The 20,680-nt window shown below is 36.0% G+C and overlaps 1 protein-coding gene across 1 annotated transcript in view; it reads left to right on the forward strand.

Moving 5' to 3' along the window:
* ATP8A1 (ATPase, aminophospholipid transporter (APLT), class I, type 8A, member 1) overlaps positions 1-20,680 on the forward strand; it is a 61,385-nt gene that overhangs the window by 24,721 nt on the left and 15,984 nt on the right. The window contains exons 11-18 of the mRNA XM_009866180.1: positions 3,213-3,396; positions 3,491-3,601; positions 9,187-9,261; positions 9,389-9,511; positions 11,952-12,030; positions 15,523-15,584; positions 17,299-17,355; positions 17,820-17,927. Of these exons, the coding sequence (XP_009864482.1) occupies positions 3,213-3,396; positions 3,491-3,601; positions 9,187-9,261; positions 9,389-9,511; positions 11,952-12,030; positions 15,523-15,584; positions 17,299-17,355; positions 17,820-17,927 (799 nt within the window). The remainder of the gene's footprint in view (positions 1-3,212; positions 3,397-3,490; positions 3,602-9,186; positions 9,262-9,388; positions 9,512-11,951; positions 12,031-15,522; positions 15,585-17,298; positions 17,356-17,819; positions 17,928-20,680) is intronic.

Consider the following 20,680-nt stretch of genomic DNA (forward strand, 5'->3'; position numbering starts at 1 on the left):
CCTGTTATCTACCTGAAGGTAGAGACACGGTGTGTACAGATGTGAAAACTGTTGTAAATAGACCTTAATAGACTGTCTGCTTTTGATTAATAAGATAAATAAATGGAAGGTTTCAGGTAGAGAATTTAATAATATTCCATTAAGATAAAGCAGATTCATCTGAAGAATTACTGTTCAAAATGGAGCTATTTTTCTGCCTTGCAGAAAGGCAGGGAAAAGCAAATGAGGTTACAGTATCCTGGTTTGTAGTCTTTCTGTCCTTTCTGTCAAGTGATATATTATGCCACCAAATAATTTTTTTGTTATTTTTTGTAATGATTTAGTTTTGTAGCAGTGCTCCAGCATGAAATAATCTGAATTTAAAACTAAGTTCTTACTGTTTTTTAAACTGAGGTCTTACACTGATACACAGTTTATACTGTTTATAAGCATTTTTCTAACAGAGTAGTCTTTCTGGCAGGCGAGGTTGAGTTTTGCGCTTGTTCTTCTAGTTGCAGTTTTGCTCAGTAGGGTAGGTAACAAGCAGGAGACGCATGTAGAACTGCTTTTTCAAAACTGGCTTTTTTTCTTTCCTGTCCTTGATTTGAAAATATGTTTTATGCCATCTGAAGAGACAATGTTGCCGTTTCTGTTGAGCTATAGAAGGATATTCTGTATGTATTACTGTCTTTTAATGGTAGCATTTCTGTGATGAAACAACAAAAAGTGCAAAATAAAAGTTTCTGGTTTAGTAGTATTCTCTCTGCCATTTCTACGTTTTGGTAATAGGTCAGCTGTTTTCAATATATGTCTAGGTATATGCTCTGACATATTTTGTGGTTGTTTAAAAATTGGCTGCAGGTTTGAAACTAAAATATTTGCTTATAACACTCACTGGTTTAGTATGTACTTTTTTTAATATCACGTGCATCTCGAAAGTCAAAATTGCATCAAATATTTATTTACGTTAATGCTCCATCTTTATTAACAAAAACTTTTGTTACCTTGTTTTTCAGCCTGAAAATAGAAAGTTAAAAAATTACAAGTTAAGGTGAATCATGTATATATATATCATCCTGACTGAATAAAAATGTAGGCCTTTTCTCCATCCATATAAAGACAGCAAACATTTTAAGCACTCCTTAGTTCTAAAAGTACAAATTACGTCAAGTTATTTGAAGTTTTCAGACTGTATTCACTTGTTAAGAAGCGTTTAGTACCAATGGATTCTTCGTAAGACCCACCATAACACAGATGAAGCTGACAAATATTCAGAAGATACTTCACTTTAAAAATCTGTATATGTTACTAATTCCAGCCAGATGTTTGGCTTAAGACTTGTTGAACTGAATTCTAACTCTGTATTGGCTTCAGAGTAATCCATGCAAGAATAATGTTAAATGGATTATTCTGTAGTAAAGATTTACAGCTAAGAGTGAACAGAAGAGTAAAAGATGGGGTTTTTTAATTGGTTTCACCATGAACCTGATGCACCAGGCAATGAGAATAAGCGCTATCTTCCAGCTTTCCCTGTAACATTGTCTGAAAGGGAAATAAGCCACTGTTTCTGGAAAGAGAAAAAGATGAAAAAGAAGTTCTCAGGTCAGGATTCTTCTATAGAAGCTAGCTGTAGCAAGTCTTGATACTCATCAGCAGAGTTCAAATAAACTACATAAGAAAAGATCAGAGAAATGCTTTTTGATATACTTGGGCCACAGAATTTTTCTGAAAGTCTGTTACCCAGAAGCTTTTATGCCAAGTTCTCCACAAAGCTGTACTCATCCCAAGTACCTTTTTCAAAAGTCTCCTAGCATGTGTGGCACAGGCTGCCGAATAAAGTAATTAGATAGCTACCTTCAGTCCAAAGGCTGTATTATTTTCCACTCTGTTATTTTTTTGCTTTTGAGAAACAACACCATTAAATTTTATGCAACTTTTTTCTCTGATTTATTGCACTTAAAGCTTAAGAAATTTTACTTAATTGGCACAGTGCAAGACTGAGGTGGTTTTTTGCAGCTGATGGTACATCACCCAAAGGTGTACCAAGAGAAGGTGTCCTCTGGTAAATGAAGAGGAGGACCAGAAGAGCTATAGGGATGTTACTGGAAGGCAGGGGTAATTAGAGTACTGCATGTTAGCACAAACATAGATACCATGTACTCAGTTTCCCTTCACAGCACTGTCGCAATATTTAGCACAATGGTCTAGGAAAGAGATGCAGCCACCATTAGTGTATTCCTGTGCCGGGAGCTTGGTAATTTGTCTAATATTGAGGTTTAATACAGTTGTTGAAACTTTTTTTTTCTTCTTATAACTTTATAGAGAACCGTGAAACAAAAGGGTTAGGGTTTGATCCTTGATCCAGTGCCAGGAAGCACAAGTGGATTGCCATGCTGCTTAGGGTTTGCTCCTTCCCTTCCCCAGCCTGTGAAACACGCCATTCCTACAGCATAATTTCTGTGTATTATTTTCAGTTAATGTCTTGAATACTAAAAGCACTGAATTTCAACATACACAGTAGAACTTTTGCAGCATGAAATGGAAGGTAAACGTGACACACACACGTAATGACAGGTAGAACCAAAACCAAAAAGAGTTTAATCACCAGAGCTTTTGAGCGTCATCTCTGAGATAGTTTGTCACCTGAACTGTCAGAAGAGGCATTTTTTTCATTTTTTTGGCTCAGTCCTGAAAAGAACAAGGGAGAAGTTACCAGGAGCTAAACAAAGTGGAGGATCAAGAGTCAACGTTCAAATTTGCTTCCTGTAATTCAGCGGTGTAAACTTTATTAAGGTAGTGGCAGTCCACTCTCTTTCTTCCTGTTTGCTTTGACAGCTGTGTCTTGAATATCTTGTTGTTTTATAAAATACATATTTAAACAGAGAGGAAGATAAAAAGCATAACAACAAAATGTGCCAAAAATCTTCAATTTTTGTAAGTTAACACTGGTAGTGGTAGTGTTTGGGGTTTCTTCCATTACTCTGTTTTAGGGGCTCATTTCTGTTTGACCTCTGTCTCTCCAGTCCAATTAACATCTGTTAACACCTGTTAACATTTGCCTCAACAAATCTAAGGTTTCTATGAATTTCTCTGGGAACATGTTTTTAGGATATAGTCTAAAGGGCAGTGACAAGCCTGTTTCTTTTAACTTTTCACAGAATATAAAGTATGTTTTGAAAGTACATTGATTTGAAAGTGCTGTATTAAACCTTTTGTTTTCTGTTACCTCTTAGGGTATCACCACTTCAAAAATCCGAAGTTGTAGAAATGGTTAAAAAACAAGTTAAGGTAGTAACTCTAGCAATTGGTGATGGAGCAAATGATGTTAGTATGATACAGACAGCACATGTTGGAGTTGGTATTAGTGGGAATGAAGGTCTACAGGCTGCTAATTCTTCAGACTATTCAATTGCTCAAGTAAGTCATTACACTATAAAATAGTTTAATATCAGATTAATATTGGTGTATGCATGTTCTGATTGTACATTTGTTCATTTTTCCTTTTTTGCAGTTCAAGTATTTGAAGAACTTGCTGTTGGTTCATGGAGCCTGGAATTATAACAGAGTAGCTAAATGCATCTTGTATTGCTTCTACAAGAATATAGTCCTTTATATTATTGAGGTAATTTTACAGTACAGTAAATGTTACTTCTTGAAAGTAAAAATTTTATTTTGAGCTTTTTTGTTCTTGTATGTGATTTGAAAGAAGTATTTACACTGTCAGTGAACACTTACTGGTACTGAACTTTGCTTTTTAATAAACTGATTAACGTTGGAATGATGTTTTTTTACTTTGAAAGACCCAATTGTCTTGAAAATACCTGCAAAATATCAGTACTGAATGTTATCTTGCATGATACTGCTAGCTTATTAAAATTCTGTATCTATAACATCATTACAGTATTTAAGGAATACAGTTAGTTACAAGTAGCCTTGGATTTACCAAGAGATGTAAGAGTTTAGCTCTTTGATCTGGTGTCACTAAGTGTCTGGTCAGCAATCTGAAGCCTTTTTTCAGGTCACTTGAACTGCAGGACTGTTGCTGCTCAGAACAATACTTAAGGTTTTTACGTATATGTTTAGTTACACTATTGCATACCTTTCACTTGTTGATGGGGAAAACAGGCCTCCTTAGGCCTGCTTGTGAACAGGGATACTTTTCTGAAAGTAGTTGACCTGGTTTTCTCACCTGAGATTTTAAAGACTAGAGTCTTGTGAAAAATACTGTAGTATCAGAGGACTGTGTTCTTATAAATATACATTTATTGGTAGGTGTGTTGAAGACAGCATATATAGCTATACTCTTCATGATGACATGGCAACCTTAAAATTTTTAACCTACTTTTAAAGGGATTGTTTTTATCCTCTCCTTCATTTATTGATCCTCTTTTTCTTTCAAGAGCTGCTTGCATTCTTACAACCAAATATGTATCTAGTAATTATATTTTAATGGATTCAAACATTATAGTCACAGAATACTTTGGGTAAAAATGTGGGGAAAAAAAATAATTTCTTGCAAAGCTTGATCATAGGTCAATTTTTTGTTTTATAGGTCAGTCTTCTGTATTTGTGTGTTAAAGGGGTTAACAGTTTTATTCTTAAAACTTTCTTAGGTTTTTAATATATTTTCAGATTAATATCTTAAATTTGCATATGTTTTTTACTGAAAGAAAATGCCTTATTTCTGTTAGACGTGATGTAAACATTAGGTTAACATTTCTGATTTTAATATTTATGTATGTGATCTTACACTGTTGCAGTATTTGAAAATACTTCTAAATATCTTTTTATGTACAGATGTAGCAAAAAAAGTGCATTTTTCTTAGCATATTTTTTGCATTTTCTAAATTTTCTTTTTTCTCTCTTGTATTATTAATGTAAATAGATTTCAATCTATGTAGCAGCAAGTTTGTAGCCTCTTTAGAGAAATATGCAATAGGAGGCCATAGAGAAAGCAAATCCATTGAAGATCCTTTTTTGCTTTAGAAGTAATAGCAGACTCTAGATCCTACATGTCAAAAGCTGAATATTTGATTAAATGATCAGACTTTGAAAAGTATTGATTAGCAGCAACTCTTGAAGTATTTGAAAAAAATGTCTTAATGTATACTTTGTGATTATAGAAAACATACAAAGTTGGACTTCAGAACATACTACCTTATTTTTCCTAGTTTGGTGTTGTTTTCATCTGCAAATGTGTTGTAAATTTAAAAATTAAATCAGATATTAATATCTCACTGTTTGTATTTGTTGTGAAAGAAAGTTAAATGCAAGGTACAGAGACTAGTCTGAAAACACAAAAGTCTAGAGGAGGTAGTCTCTGCCCCCTGAGCAGACTGAAGGGCAAAAAGATCATTTTTATATGGGTTATGACCCTTTATATTTAATGCATGCAAGCATTTTGCTATACACACCTTCTCTGGAAGAAGACAAGATGCGTTCTACTTGAAATCCTGTATACCCAACGTTTGTTAGCTCAGGAAACTTTCAGAGATGTTAATAGCTCATGTCAATACTGTGAGTGAATGGGCAAAAATTCATCATTGAATGTCTCTAGAAAGGACAACTGCCAGTCTTGAATCTCTCTTTTCAGTTTTTTGTACGGATCAGGCGTGGGAGCAGAGAGCTCAATGAGTATTTGTAAGCTGCTGCTTAATATGCAGAAATGCTACATCAGGAAAATGTCTGTGAAGCTTTTGTGGCCACGCCTCCGCTGTCTTGGAGTTTAGAAAGTAGAACTATGAAAGGCATGTCTGGAAGTTACTTTAAATAAGTTTCCTTTTACTACCTGACAATAACTAAAAATACTTACCTTTACTTAATGGCGCATATTTTTAAAGGTTTGCTCAGTACTAATTTAGCAAGTAATGTGATAGATTCCATTTAAACTAAAATACAGCCTGTTTCCTAGACATTCGTGGAGTGACACAAAGTAAGTGCCACTAGTTTCTTGTTCAGAAAATGGTAAAGATCTATACTAATAATCCTGCACAATGATTATTGTTTATTGACATTTAAACTCCTATTCGTAAGAAACTAGAAATGGTCTGTAATAACTTTTTCTACTCTGTGTCTTGATGCAGTAGATATTTAAACACAGTCCTCATCTTTTGTATTGGACTAGTCCCAGTAACTTTAGGGGTTTTTACTCTGAAGTATCTTTCTAAATTGCAAGTGAAAACTTTGAATTTTTAACAGCCTGCTAATGTACATTACTAAGGCTGTACCAAGCCTCACACTCACATAGGATAAGCTTGTGCAGAGGGTCATACTTAATTTGAGGGGCCTGTCATTACCTTATAATGATGGCTGGGATTAAGATTGATCTAGTGATTAAGAACTCCTTTGTGGATTGGTTTTGGTTTTATAATTACCATTACTACTTACACTCCTTTGTTAAACTATGGTATGCAAATCTCCCTTCAACGTTGGAGGGACAAAATTTTTCTATTCCTCCTTTTTATTCTACTAGCTACTAATAACTAGTAATAACATATAAAATGACTGCTTTATGTTAAATATGAAAGGCTTACAATTTAAAAAAAATAGTAAAAAGACTGGGACACAAACAGAAGAAACAAATGCATGGAGTTCAGTCACAGAGCCTTAAGCATGATACTATGTGAATGATTCAGTTATACGAAGTAATTAGGTCTGTAATGGCCTCTTTTTCATTCCATATACTTTGGGTGACGGTTAGCTTTTAATTTATTTATTTATTTATTTTCCCCCAAGCCCATTTCATCCCACTGCTGAGTTACACACTTTCTGCTCCTCACGTCCGTAACTGAACTTTACTATATTTTTTCCCGATTTCCTTTGCCTGACATGTCAGATAGTTGCCTGTGATCACACTGGGACCCATATCATTCGTAACCCCAAACAGGAGCTCGGTTTCTGTGTATACTTTGCTTCTGAGCTGTAGAGTTTAGGTGCTGTTGTTCAGTGGCATGGCCCACTTCATACATGCAAGCTGCACAGGCTACAGTTTAGAACATGGACAACAGAATGTGATTGTGCTCATGCCCACTTTTTTGCATTATGTGTTTTGAAAACTTAAAAATACAGGGATCTGCATTGAGGCCTATCTCATTTTCTTTTCAATGGAAATTATGTAGCAACTGAACTACAAAATGGTCTGAATTTTCACTCCTTCCTCACTTACATAGTCTAAATTACTTCTCAAGGACAACTCTCTCCTGTCCTTCTGTAAAGGGGTACTGGATTAGTAATTTGAGCTGTTAGAGTAAGACCTATCCCCTGGAAGTGGCTGAATCTGCTTCCAAATTGCTGTTGTATGCACCATGAAAAACTTACTTTGCAGGTACACCTGCCTTCATTGTCTCTCATAAGCAGAATGAAACACATTTGTCCATGAATAAATTCCCACCATGAAACAAGAAACTATGTTGTCATTGTTCCCATTAATACTCTAGTAAAATTTAGTCCAATATTTGATACAAACAAGAAGAAAAAAATAAGGGGCCAATCGCACCAAAATATCTCTCCTTCAGTGCTCTGTCAAGAGCTGTCTTCCTAACCATCTTGTCAGGTGTAAGAACATGTATAATGCAAAGGTTGAAAAGAGAGAAGGCAGCTGAGGAGCACCTATGTCCAACGGCGGTGATGAATTACATCTGAATTACATCTACGTGTTTAGCTTAGTTGTAAAGGATCCAAAAATTGTGCTGATGCTGAGTGCATAATTAATTTTTCAGTAATGAACGACTGATATGCAGTCATCTCACTCCCTCATATTCAACTGAGAAGCTGCTGCTACTAAATGTCCCCTAAATTTCTCACAGTTAAATCATTAATTCCTATTTCGAAAGTAAAAAATACACAGGAGCTTGTAAAATACTAAATAAACCCAAAGTAATTCCATTGCCTTATCAGTGAATAGACTGGAAGGTTCGAAAATAGATTACTTGTTACTGTTAAAGTAAAGAAATATAGCCTTATAGGACTTCAGAAAATTCAGTGTATTTTATATCTCTGTATTACAGTCTCTAACATCCATAATTTTGTATGCAATCTTGTTCCGGTAACTGACCACAAAAAATGTATATTTTCATTTACTGGTTGAACAAATAGCAATTTTATCTGGTTTTTAACTCCCATTTTTGGTTTTAATAGTTGCTAATTTCAGGTTTGTTTCCAGATGAAAGTATTCACAAATATGTCAAAACATTCCACAGCCTAATAAAGTACTATGAGCTTGTTCATAGAATCTGGTCACCTGGAGGCCAGCCTGGGTGAATGTTGATAAACATGCATATTGACTATAGTAATTCATGCTTCTGTAATGAAGTCAAATGAAATGCAGACTATAGCGAAGTCTCTGCAAAGCAGTTTTCTGAACATTCACTTGAAAAACTTAGATGATCCCAGTTTCTGTCACTTTACAGCTGATGTTTGCCATAGGGAATATGGCTTCAGTGGTAGCTTGTTAATAAAGATTCATCAGAAATGCTTCTTCTCCACTTTGTCATTGAACTAATATAAGCATGAAGTAAGAAATAAAGAAAGCAGTCATGTTACATGCTATGCTAAGCAACATAAGAAAATGTGTCATCATGCCTTCCAAACTAAATGTGAGTTTTTCAACCTTTTAGCGAAAAGTGATAAAACTTACGGAAGGCAAGAGACTTCCAACTGTGCCTCTGAAGTACTCTGCGGTTGAGTTAGTGCTTGTTACCTAAGTAATTGGAGTTGATTTAGTATTCTAGTAAAATCTCATCCTCTCGTGAGTCTCATGTATGAGGAACAAATATTAGTACAATTTTCAGTTCCAAATTTCAGCTTACTTTATAAATTCTCTTAGTTAGGAGGTTTACTAATGATGAGAAGGTGACTGCTTCTGATTGGTTTCCTGTGATATTTTTTCCCCGATACTTCTCAGAATTTTTATTTCATTAAGTACAATACAAACGTAGTGAGCAAAATCATTCCTAAATACTTAACAAACATGAAATTTCTCTTGAAAATAGCTAACTCCTTGAAATGTTTTCATTTTTAGATGTAATTGCTCGTGTATTTGACTAGATTTCCCATTACCTGTTCTGATCACAAGTTCTTTTTGTTATTATTTTTTTTTATGTATGTTTAAGCCATAACATCCTCAAATGTGTTCTAGGAATACTCCTTTTGTAAAGCTGAGAAAAACCATTTTACATTTGACTAATGCACTGTTCTTCTCTTTTTCAGATCTGGTTTGCTTTTGTCAATGGCTTTTCTGGACAAATTCTTTTTGAAAGATGGTGTATAGGTCTCTACAATGTGGTAAGATGATTTGGGTGTTTTCAGTTGTTTTCAGTTATAATCATAGAAGTTTCTTGAGTAAACCATCTTTGTCTCACCTCCAAAATTTTGCAATGTGATTTTTGTTGTTTGTTTTTTAATCTACTAGATGTTTACAGCAATGCCTCCACTAACTCTTGGAATATTTGAGAGATCCTGTCGAAAAGAAAACATGCTGAAATATCCAGAATTATACAAGACTTCCCAGAATGCACTGGACTTTAATACTAAGGTAGATTTTTTTTTTTAAATAATGTAATTAAAGCAAAAACTAAGAAGAAGTCAGTGTAGTTACCTTTTTTGTTCCGTGCTTCTCATAATTAAAAATGGAATGGATTTTTATTACTACTATTTCCAGTTGTCTCTTCCATGTGAATGGTTCAAATCATATTTATCCATTTTTAGCAAGTATGGAGATGGACAGAAAACACTTTATTTTTTTCAGCGCTGTTTTTTTTTTCTCTGCTGGTAATAAAGCTGTCTTCTACAGGCAGAACTGATTAGACCTCTCTGTTGCTGGGCTGTATGTATTTGGACTGTTATATGGAAATGGATTACTGAAGCCTGTGGAGAAGTGGTGCAGAGGACAATAAGACCTGTCATTAGATTTGTAGAGGGAGGGACTTCGTTCTATTCCTTGTCAATTTGGAATTGTGATTTTATGGTTTAATTTTGAGTTTGGGGAAAAAGTACTTGGAGATGGTTAAGAATGTGTCAGGGTGGACTGAGAGGAATCTGAGGCTACTTTTGGTGCAAAATGGGTGACGTTCATCTTGGAGAGACTAGCACAAGAAGTAGGCAGAAAAGTAAGACCCTTTAATGTGTAAAATATACACAGTTTCTACAGTTTGTCCATAAATAATCTCTTAAAAAAACTAACCAAGACTTCTTCTGAATCTGCAGTGTCTTGAATCCCATCATGATTGTAAGCATTCCTTCTGATTTTATGTGATTTTTCTAAATTTTAGAACATTTCAAGTACTGTCATTGTACGTTGAACTTTGGGATCTTTTCAATTTGTCATCGTATTGCCTACATAAGATGGTCTGGAGTAGATGTGTGGAGCTGATACAGCATTCTTGGCTCGCTTATCTGTGCCATTTATGCTGTAAAAGTGGAGTATCTCTATCTATGTAGAATTATTTATCTAGACTTTCTTTGTTCACTGAAGCATATGAAGTTTTTCTCCGTCACTTCATCCCTTCACTCACAAAAACAAACCTGAAAATTGTAAGGAAAACAGTTTCTTGTGTCACTGAATGCTTTACAAATACCAGACTTCTTATGGTCCATTAATGCAGACACTTTAGGGTTGTAATAGTTTTGGTGTAAGTCATGAGTTAAAATTGTTGGATTTTTGTGTTTTTTAATAAGTCTGTACTATTTTTATTATTGCACACATGTATTGTTGACTTCATTGGAAACTTCCATACAACACTGGCTATGAGTAAATGTGTACAAACTTCCCAGCTAGAAATTCCCACCTATACAAGTTGAATAGTTGGTGTTAAAGATTTGGGAACATTACTGCCTTGAATGTTGATGCAGATGTTTGTTATGGTAAAAGGGATCAAAGGTTATGAGGTCATGACAGAGGTTAAAGGATTAGTGTGTGACAATAAGAATTGGTCAGGAAAATGGAAAAGTAGAACTAATTTTTCTTGCACCCACCTGTGCTTTCTGTCAAATAAAAACTTCTGGTAATGACATAGCAAGAAGGAGAGACAAAGGTTAATGAGTAGCACAAGTTCAAATGTGCAAAGTATTGGAGTGTAAATTGGATCATATGACCTAGTGTAGTTGTATAATCTAACAAAAGACTTTGAGACATTGTGGAAAATGTTGTGAGGCAGGCAACTTCATTTCAGTTGTTTGAACACCTCAATGCTCAAAGTACACATCAGTTAGTTGCAACACAGGCTATGATTGTCAAAAGCATTCTTAATGAAAAGACATGATTGCTATCCTGAGGGGAATAGGTTACCTACTTTTGATTAAGTCTTTTTATGTCTTTATACAACACATTATGGAAGGCATCAGTAGGTTGTTTATTCTTAATACAGTTGTCTTCAGAAAGCATCTTTTACAAATGAAAATAAATTTGAAAGTAAGATTTGAATTATTCAGAAAATGCATTAAAGGGAGTTGAATGTGATGAAGCTTTGCACTTCAAGAATGGAGCATGTAAGGAGAAATCTAAGGAAGATACTCTTTTTTTTTTGTCCTTTTTAATTCCTTTGTATGTGGAAATAGTAGGAAATACGTAAAACTCATGTTTTGATTGTTCTGCTATCCACGTTTCTTATTCCACGAAATGTAAATTGTAAAAGCTAGAGTCCTTTTTTATTTCCTACTTAGGATGTAGCAATGTTTCCAGTTGTCTAATTTAGTTTAATTTTTCTGATGATATTCCCATATGTATACGTTTTAATTTCCCATCTGATTTGAAATTAAAAGAAGATAATACACGCTTTTTTCCCAAAACATAAAAATAAACAAATGACCCATGAAGAGCTAAGAGGCAGAAAGTGCCTGTCAGTTATATTACTTCACAGTGGTGGCCTGACAGAAACACATTTTGTGAATCTAACACACAGATAAAAAGAAAGGTCAGGGTTCACAGAGCTAGTTTTATTGCAAATGGTTCTCATGGATTTTCTGTTTTCCCTTAGGTTTTCTGGGTTCATTGTTTAAATGGCCTCTTCCACTCATTCATTCTGTTTTGGTTTCCACTAAAAGCCCTCCAGCATGGTAAGTATTACGAAAAAAATGTTGAAAGGTACAGAACACATAAATACCTTCCTTTTTCCTTAGGAAACTTTATAAAGTCTAACAGTTTTGTGTGATTAAATTTCAAGATAATATTTCTAGACCTAGAGCAGTTGCTATATATTTAAAATCTATTTAAAATCTGTTTAAAAGTAGAAATAATATTATGTATATATGCATAAAACTGCATAAATAGGTTTTAAGTAAACCGAAACAGATGGAGGAAAATACTATTGCTATTTAATTATGCTATTTTTATATCTAATAACACTACCACAGTAGCTAGATACAAGATCCTAATTCACTGCTGTCCCTTGCGTTGTCTCCTACATTTTGTAAGATTTTATGGCTGATGTGTCTACCTTCTTTCCTGTTATTTCAGAGGCCTACTAACCCATTAGTTTACATCTATATGAGTGGGCTTGTGGCAGAGGAAACTGGGACATCTTGAACAGCTCAGTCCTGTCACTCTTCTAGTTCAACTGGAGTTGCCGGAAGGAAGTGGGACGGTTGGGAGAAAAGCTGTATTAGAGGAAACTTGAAAGCACTGCTTCCAGTTTCTGGGAATGTTTGTGGTAGGGAGGAGCTATCGTAGGGCTGGGGTTTTGTTTTGCTTCCACTTCGCAGGGAGCGGAAAAAAAAGTGTGTACCCTACAGCTTTTCTGCAAACTCAGTAGTCTTCTCAGTTTCCCTGATAAAGCCAGGTGGTCTGCCCTCGCTTAAGGTGTGGAAATATTCTCATGGACATTTTGGAACTGTTGAGACTAGATAGCGAGATGATCACAGTTGCTCGTGCCCAAAAAGTCTAATGACAAAACTTACTGCAGAGTATTTTATACTCAGTGGCTTCTGATGGGTAAAGGGAAGGAGGTAGCAGCCTGTTTCCTTTGAAAAGCCACTAAATGTGGCAGCAGTTTGCATTGGAGGGGTTTAGATAGCCCAGGAGGAAAGAGGGTCCCAAATTCTCAATGAATGCATACTTTTTCTTCAAATCCAAACCAAAATCGCCATTCAAAGCTGTAGCCAGTCTGTGTGAGAGATTTGTGCATTACTTGATTGAGGAATGTTTATTGACTCTATGTGGTGATACAGAATAAAGTTCACATGTGAAAGGAGAGCAGAGATACTCTCCTGAGCACTTGTGAGCGCACTATAACACAGGCCTCTGCAGCTTGCAGCCCCTGCACTAGAAATGACATGCTGGCAAGTGGCCTCCTTAAGTCTGAAAAAATTGCCTTCTGCCTTTGTCTTTTGTTCCTAGAGAAAAGCCAGGTGAGCAAGGAGAGCAGAAATGGGACCCAGGGATTGTGTATGTGGTGTGGGGTATAACCGGTATCTACCATGGGTTCTACTGGGGCACAGAGTTCTGCGTGAAGGGGAAATGAGTGCAGGATGGGAGCTGCTGCTAATTAAATCTCTGATGGCTTTGTGTGTGAAAAGGAAAGGGAAACAATGCTATTGGTTTCCTAGGGGGGAACTGATGGGTACTAGAGATCCACCAGAGAGAGGAACATCTGAGAACAAGTCTCAGCCTCTACTTTCTTTTAGCAAAGAAGAGCTGCAGAAGGATCCTGAGACATGAAAGGAATAGGAAAAATGGGGCACAGCTTAGCTCTGTTTGTAAGAGTTCCAGCACTCTGACGGATGGGACCAAACATAACTGCCTGTCTATTCCTCTGTTTCATCCTCATTATGCTCTTTACTGCTAGGTATACATTGATGAGCGGTGGAGTGCACATTTGTGCAGGTATTTAGTAGAGTGTTGAAAATAAAGTTTTGAAAGTCATGAAAACATCTCAGAGCTCACAGTCATCCCACTCTTTAGTCTCACTTGTCTACTGCTTTCTTGTCTGTAAGTGGCAAATTTCAAATTGCATGTGTTGTAGTAGAGTCTACCAATAAAATACACGATCAGAGAATATGTATGGATTTGTAAAAATTGTTTGTCAGAATTTGCTCCATGGGACCTAACCATTGTACAGTGCACAAAACTAGTCTTTGTACTCCGTCTACTGTCATGTGGATATTAAAATTGAAAGGGACATAAATCTTCACAGAAGCTTCTTCTGATGCAACTTTGTCTTCATAACAGTAAATGACAGAAGACAAACTTACACGTACAAGTAAACCTACCAACGGCTCCCTCTTTTGTATAACCTTTTAAAAGACCCGTGGTCTCAGCTTTATTTTCAGGCTTCCAGAGCTCTTGTAGTCCTTCGTGGTGTGCTACTCTGCCGGGGGAGAAAGTTAAACAGGGAAAGTGCCAGGAACACAACCACTAGAGTTTTGACAGGCTTGAGAGGTGGACCTGTGCAAGCCTCATATAGTTCAACAAGGCCAAGTAAAAGGTCCTGCAGCTGGGTCGGGGCAATCCCAAGCACAAATACAGGCTGGGCAAGGAGCAGATTGAGAGCAGGGCTGCAGAGAAGGACGTGGAGGTGTTGGTTGACGAGAAGCTCAAAATTACATGCCGGTGTGTGTTTACACCCCAAAAGCCAATTACATCCTGGGTTGCATTAAAAGAAGTGTGACTGGGAGGTCAAGGGAGGTGATTCTCCCTTCTCTACTTCTTTCTGGTGGGACTCCATCTGCAGTGCTGTGTTCAGCTCTGGGGCCTCCAACATAAGAAGGACATGGACCTGTTGGAGCGAGTCCATAGGAGGGCCGTGATGATGATCAGAGGGCTGGAGCGCCTCCCCTACAAATTGAAGCTGAGAGTGCTGTGGTTTTTCAGCCTGGAGAAGAGAAGGCTCTGGAGAGACCTTATAGCAGCCTTCCAGGACATGAAGGAGGCCTAGAAGAAAGCTGGGCAGGAACTTTTTACAAGGGCATTTAGTGATAGGACAAGGGATAATGGTTTCAAACTGAAAGAGGATGAATTTAGATTAGATATAAGGAAAACATTCTTCGATGTGAGGGTGGTGAGACACTGGAACAGGTTGCTCAGAGAAGCTGTGGAAGCCCCCTCCCTGGAAGTATTCAAGGCCAGGTTGGATGGGGCTTTGAGCAACCTGGTCAAGTGAAAGGTGTCCCTGCCCATGGAAGGAGTGTTGGAATTAGGTGATCTTTAAGGTCCCCTCCAGACAAACCATTCTGTGATTTAATATACTGTATGCTGGCTGAGGATTGTGGGAAAATAGATCCATTTTTATCAGCTTGTCACCATTATCTGGCCCGGCAATCAGAGGAGTTTTGGTATACAATGTTACAGAAAGCTCCTATTTCTAACATAATTCCTGAAGTCACTGAAAATTTTCAAGACTAAAAATTGTAAGTCATAGATCTTTACTGTTCAATACAGTTCAAGGTGAAATCTGCTGTCATTACCCTGTAGGGAGTACTACCATCTCTTTTGTACCAAAAATATCTATATGTTTAATATCTACATGTAGATAAAAATGTAGGTAACAGATACTGCTATTGTGGATATGTGAATATTTAAATGTATTTTTTTATCACAATTTCCTTTTCCAGGTACCGTATTTGGCAATGGTAAAACTTCAGATTACCTGCTCCTGGGGAATACCGTATACACTGTAAGTCTTCCTGTAGCTATCTGGTACCCTATCAGCTATCTGTATTTGCTCTGTCTTTAACTCTTACAGATGTGGGTTTATTCTTATTTGTAATCCTCTACATAGAAGACTTGATAGATTGTAGGGCCTTAAGAATAAGAAATGGTTCTTGAATGATTCTTTGAGAAGCTTTGAAGTGCATTTTGCATTCTCATACCATTTTTTGTCAAACACAGCAGTTTATTAAAGATGCAGAAGATATATCTGTCCTTTACTGGAAACTGTTTTTTAAATAATGGGAATTGTAATTCCCTAATTAGCATGCTCACTAGTTTAGGGAAATATTCTGCATTGGAGAAATCCCAGGTTATTGGATATGAAGCTGTGGTTTGTGGACTTGTGAAGATTGAATTCTGTTCTCTCTCTTAATTTATCATGGGACCTTGAAAGAGGGATAGAGCCGCATGGAACCAAGGTTTATAAAGTTAACTAAACTGCCAGAATTACACCTGAGCCACACCCAAAAGTAATCCTCTCTTACTCTCACAGATAGTTGTCATTATTTTCTTTATTTTAATCTTTTATCTTCTAGAATGAATTAATGAAGCTAAATATCTGGTTTGCACTTGCTACCTATCAATGTTACCCAGTAGATGAGGGATTTCCAAGATCTTTCATAGGAGCAAAATTAGACTTGTGCTTCCTTGCCTCTGTTCTCTTAAACTTAAGAGTTGTCGCCAGATACAAAAAAAGAAATTAATTCTTCCATCAAAATAAGGAGATTGAAACACAAAATACAAATTCACGTCAAAATCAATTTCCTTAGGAAACAGGAAAACATAACTGAAATAAGAGGAAGTTATTACAGAATACATTGTAGTCTTTTGAGAATGTTGCTACTGTCAACACCTCCTGTGTATGAGAGAACATTTTGAAGTGTTTTCTGGCCAGCTAATGAGAAAGGTTGAAGAGCAAAAATTGTTGAGTGACCGCAGCCCATTCTGTGTATTTCCAGCTGCTGTGGCAGTTAATAAAATGTTTCTCTGCCAGTCAGTACATGGGCTTTAAACCGGTTCTTTCAGGCACATTGAGTAATCGTTTGTTCACACATTCTCTTAAAAGTTTATTTGCTCTACAATTCCCTTTCCCTGTTCCAAAAGGCAAGTGCAGCATGTTTTGTCAGCAGTAGTTGCATATGATCCTGCAATCTATCATATGATGAACTGATTTCCGTTAGGGATGGATGGAATATCCTGGGTAAGTGTTTTCTGTACAGGTCTTAATAAAATTAAGATGTAAGGTCACAGTAATTGTCATAGCTCAGTCCTGACAGAAGCAGTTCATCTGACACAGGTCTATTTGCATTACCATTTTGTAACACCAAAAACAGCGTTTAGAAGTCTGTCATTTATCTGAATGTCACTGCTTTTGCCAGTATTGATAAATACTTCATATCTGCCAGAACCACATGTTGTTCTCAGTGAAGCAGATTCTTCTTGGGGAGAGGTTCTCTGCACCAGATTTTTACCCTATCTACAAATGTTTCTTTGTTTACTGTACGTAGAAGTTGCAGCCTTGCTCAGTTCAGCAGAAGTTTATTTTATGAATTGTATCTATGTATACAGGTTGCTTTGGTTGGCTCATTTACGAACCTGAAAGTTCCACCAAACTAATAAATTCTGTATGTTAAGTAAGATTCCTGTAGTAAATAAGAATTCTCTCTCTCTCTTTTAAGTTTGTGGTTCTAACTGTGTGTTTGAAGGCTGGATTAGAGACGTCATACTGGACTTTGGTAAGGAAATGTCTTTATCCTGTTCTCAAATGTTCTATAAAATATGATGAATAAATAATTGTATTATTTTCTTCTAATTTATTATATTATGCCCTTACAGTTTGTCAGCCTTCCCCACAGTATCAAACTGCTGTTAATGCATGAAAAGACAGAATATCCACATACAAAAAATAATGTTTAATATTGAAAAGAAGGACGTTGAGATAAAGCTTAAAGTAATCTTAAACTAGAAAAATCAGATTACTCTGTAACTCTTAACTTGGCTTAAAATGCAGTAATATTGCTCCTGAAAGTATCATTTTGCTTTAAGAAGTAGCTAACTGAAGTAGCAGAGTTAAATTAATACAAGGCATGTGAATTTCATCCAGTGTATCATTGTAAATACCAAGTAGGAAGGTCTTTTTTTAGGTCCTAATGCATCTGTGATAATTGTTTTGTTTTCTGTTTTTTGTTTGTTTTAACAGTTCAGCCATATAGCTATCTGGGGCAGCATAGCACTTTGGGTAGTGTTTTTTGGAATCTACTCTTCTTTGTGGCCAGTCATTCCTATGGCACCTGATATGTCAGGAGAGGTAAAAGTATATTTTAACTAATATCCAAATGTGCGAAAAAAATATCGTTTCAGTCTTTTTAGTAAAGACTTACTCTTTTTTGGATCCTTCTGCTAATGAGAGGTGCTTAAGAGGGTTGTTTCTTTCATACTTTTAATACAGTAACTATGTTTATTTAAAATAGAATCAAGTTTTACTCTTGTGAAAATGGAGTTCAACTAACAGGCTGTGATTATATGGTCTAGTGAGGAAGAATAGGCAGGTAGTCTGCTTCGCATTTCTTCAGTAAGTTGGAATCTTCTAAAGAAAAGTCTTAACAAATTCAGAACTCAGTGTTTATTTGGCTGGAGGGTTTTCTGATAATGAGGTAGCACAAGTAGTACATTGGCTAAGGCTCTTTTTTCATCTTCAGTTTTACAAATTTGCAAAGTATTTGAAATGACAAAAAATTTTGAGGTACCATAATTTGTGAAATAATTGAAGTGGTAAAATGCTTCAAAAAATTGAGGTGCCATAACATTGCATGAGCAGCTGTTTGTCATGCACACATTTCCTTTTCTATTAATGTGCTGCTTGGAATGCGTTATTGTACTGTATCTTTAACCTTTTGACAGTAATTACTGGTTTCTCTTTCATTTATTATCCCATTTATGTAAACCTGCCCTGAATATTGCAAATAGGACTAAATCTATGAAAGATACTTAACTGCTGCCTGTGCTGATCTAATTGCGACTTCAGTCTCAAATTCTCAAAAACATTCAGCTCCAGAAATATCTGAGGTTTAGTGTTAATTTCCCAGACACTAATGTCTGCTTCTGGGCACAGTCAGTACCTCCTGAGTCAAAAAGTTTGATGTTAATTCTTGATGGGAATCAGAAATTTAGAATACCTGCTTGTTTCAGAAAGATACTCTTCTAATGGTTCTTAGAGCATATCAGCTAAATCAAGCCTTTTACACTAGTAAAAGATTGAGTGCCTTTCACTCCACCACTGTGATATAATTCAGCAATTTAACAATCTGTGCAGGATTTGGGAAATTTAGATGCATGTCTCCCCCTCACTTGGAGGTATTTCAGATCCACAAATCTTGCCTCCTACATAAGTAGTTATGAGAAAAATAGTATATAGGGATTTAATATAACTACTACATTTTAATGGAAAGCACAAGGAATTAAGTACTTAGATATCTAAGAAAAATACAGATTTTAAGTTACACAATTTCTTGCTTTTTTCTCTTCTCTGTTACAACTTTTTACCCATGTGTATATGCAGATTTTATACATTAAGATGTCTCTGCTAGTCAGTTATGTACATTATTCTAAATTAAAGTAATTGAAGCTATCATACTTAAGCATTTTTCTTCATGTATAGTGTATTTTATAGATGAAATAGAATGTTTGGGGAATTGGTCTCAGAGATATGTTTAAAACCCATGCATTGTTCTTTAGGACAGAAGAACTTTTACACTGATAAGCATAGTGGGAGCAGCAAGGCATGTTATACTTTGACATAAAGACTGAAATCATGATTGAAATCACTAAGTATTTTACCTAGTAAAAGTTCAGTCTCTGAAGTTACTGTGAGAAAAAGATGGTTTTGAAGGGAATATGATTCCAATGAATTTGGAAAAAACAATTCTTCTTAGAGAGATATGTCAATGAAAATAAATACTCCTGGGGCTTGAAGTCAACGTGACACCAAAGTAGTCTGACTTAAAATCCTAGATTCATTTATTTCTTTTGATAAAACCATATCTGTAGTTGCAACAGTCTTATTTTATTAGTGTGTTTGCTTATGCATATATGTATATGTAGGAGCTTTCAATGTGTGTATGTGCATGCAGTGTTTTGAGGGGGGTGTTGTTAGGTGAGGTTTGGGGTTTTGTTTTGTTTCTAGGACTATGGTTAGAAGTATGTACCACCGAAATAAAGTCTCCTAAACACCTCATAGACCTCAAGAGCTTATTTTAAAAGCTCTGGGTTAGCTTTTTGAGTTTTGTGGCTATAAGTCCTGTGGACAAATTCTGCAACTCAGACTGGAAGCAGGATTTTTGAATGCTCTCCTGGAAGTCCCCTCTCTGACCAAGTGATCTCTGGCAAGGCAGAATTCATTAGGTTTCCTGAATCAAATCCAGGTGTTCCATAAGTATTTGAACTAAAAGATTCACAAATTTAACTGTGTAGAAGGTTGTGATGTGATAGAAACAAAGACATATGGACATCTCTGCTTGCCTGTGCAAGTACTGCTCATCTAATTTCTTCAAATGTGTGAGTCAGACTTGAAGACTTCATCCAGGTACATTTGGCAGAAATTAAATGAACAAGTCAAAAGCTGACCTCTACTTCTGTAGCTTTTTCTCTGTTTTTGCCTTGGCCTGATCTGATAAATTATGCTGAAGGAGATGGTGGACCTGGCATTGCTAGGTTAACAGCTGATGATCTGAGTGGTCCCTTCCAATCGAAACAATTCTATGACTCTGTGATTAAAACTGTAGATTTATAAGAAGATTTTACCAACTATAATACTTATGAAGTATTCTCTTTCAGCTCCCTATAGCTGGTAACAAGAATTTTACCCTAGGTTTATAGTTTTGCCAGTCAGTATTCTTGATACAGTATTCATTCAACCATTCAGTTGCAACTAGATGATGATATCTGTCTTCCATGAACTTCTTTTTCATGGCTTCTTTTAGATAGAAAGGAACCTGCTGAAACACTCTAATAAGGATTCAGTCTAACTTCGTATTAATGTCATGAAGATAATTAGATTCCTGC

Source organism: Apaloderma vittatum, unplaced genomic scaffold (assembly GCF_000703405.1).
Source record: "Apaloderma vittatum isolate BGI_N311 unplaced genomic scaffold, ASM70340v1 scaffold5913, whole genome shotgun sequence".
Taxonomy (NCBI): domain Eukaryota; kingdom Metazoa; phylum Chordata; class Aves; order Trogoniformes; family Trogonidae; genus Apaloderma; species Apaloderma vittatum.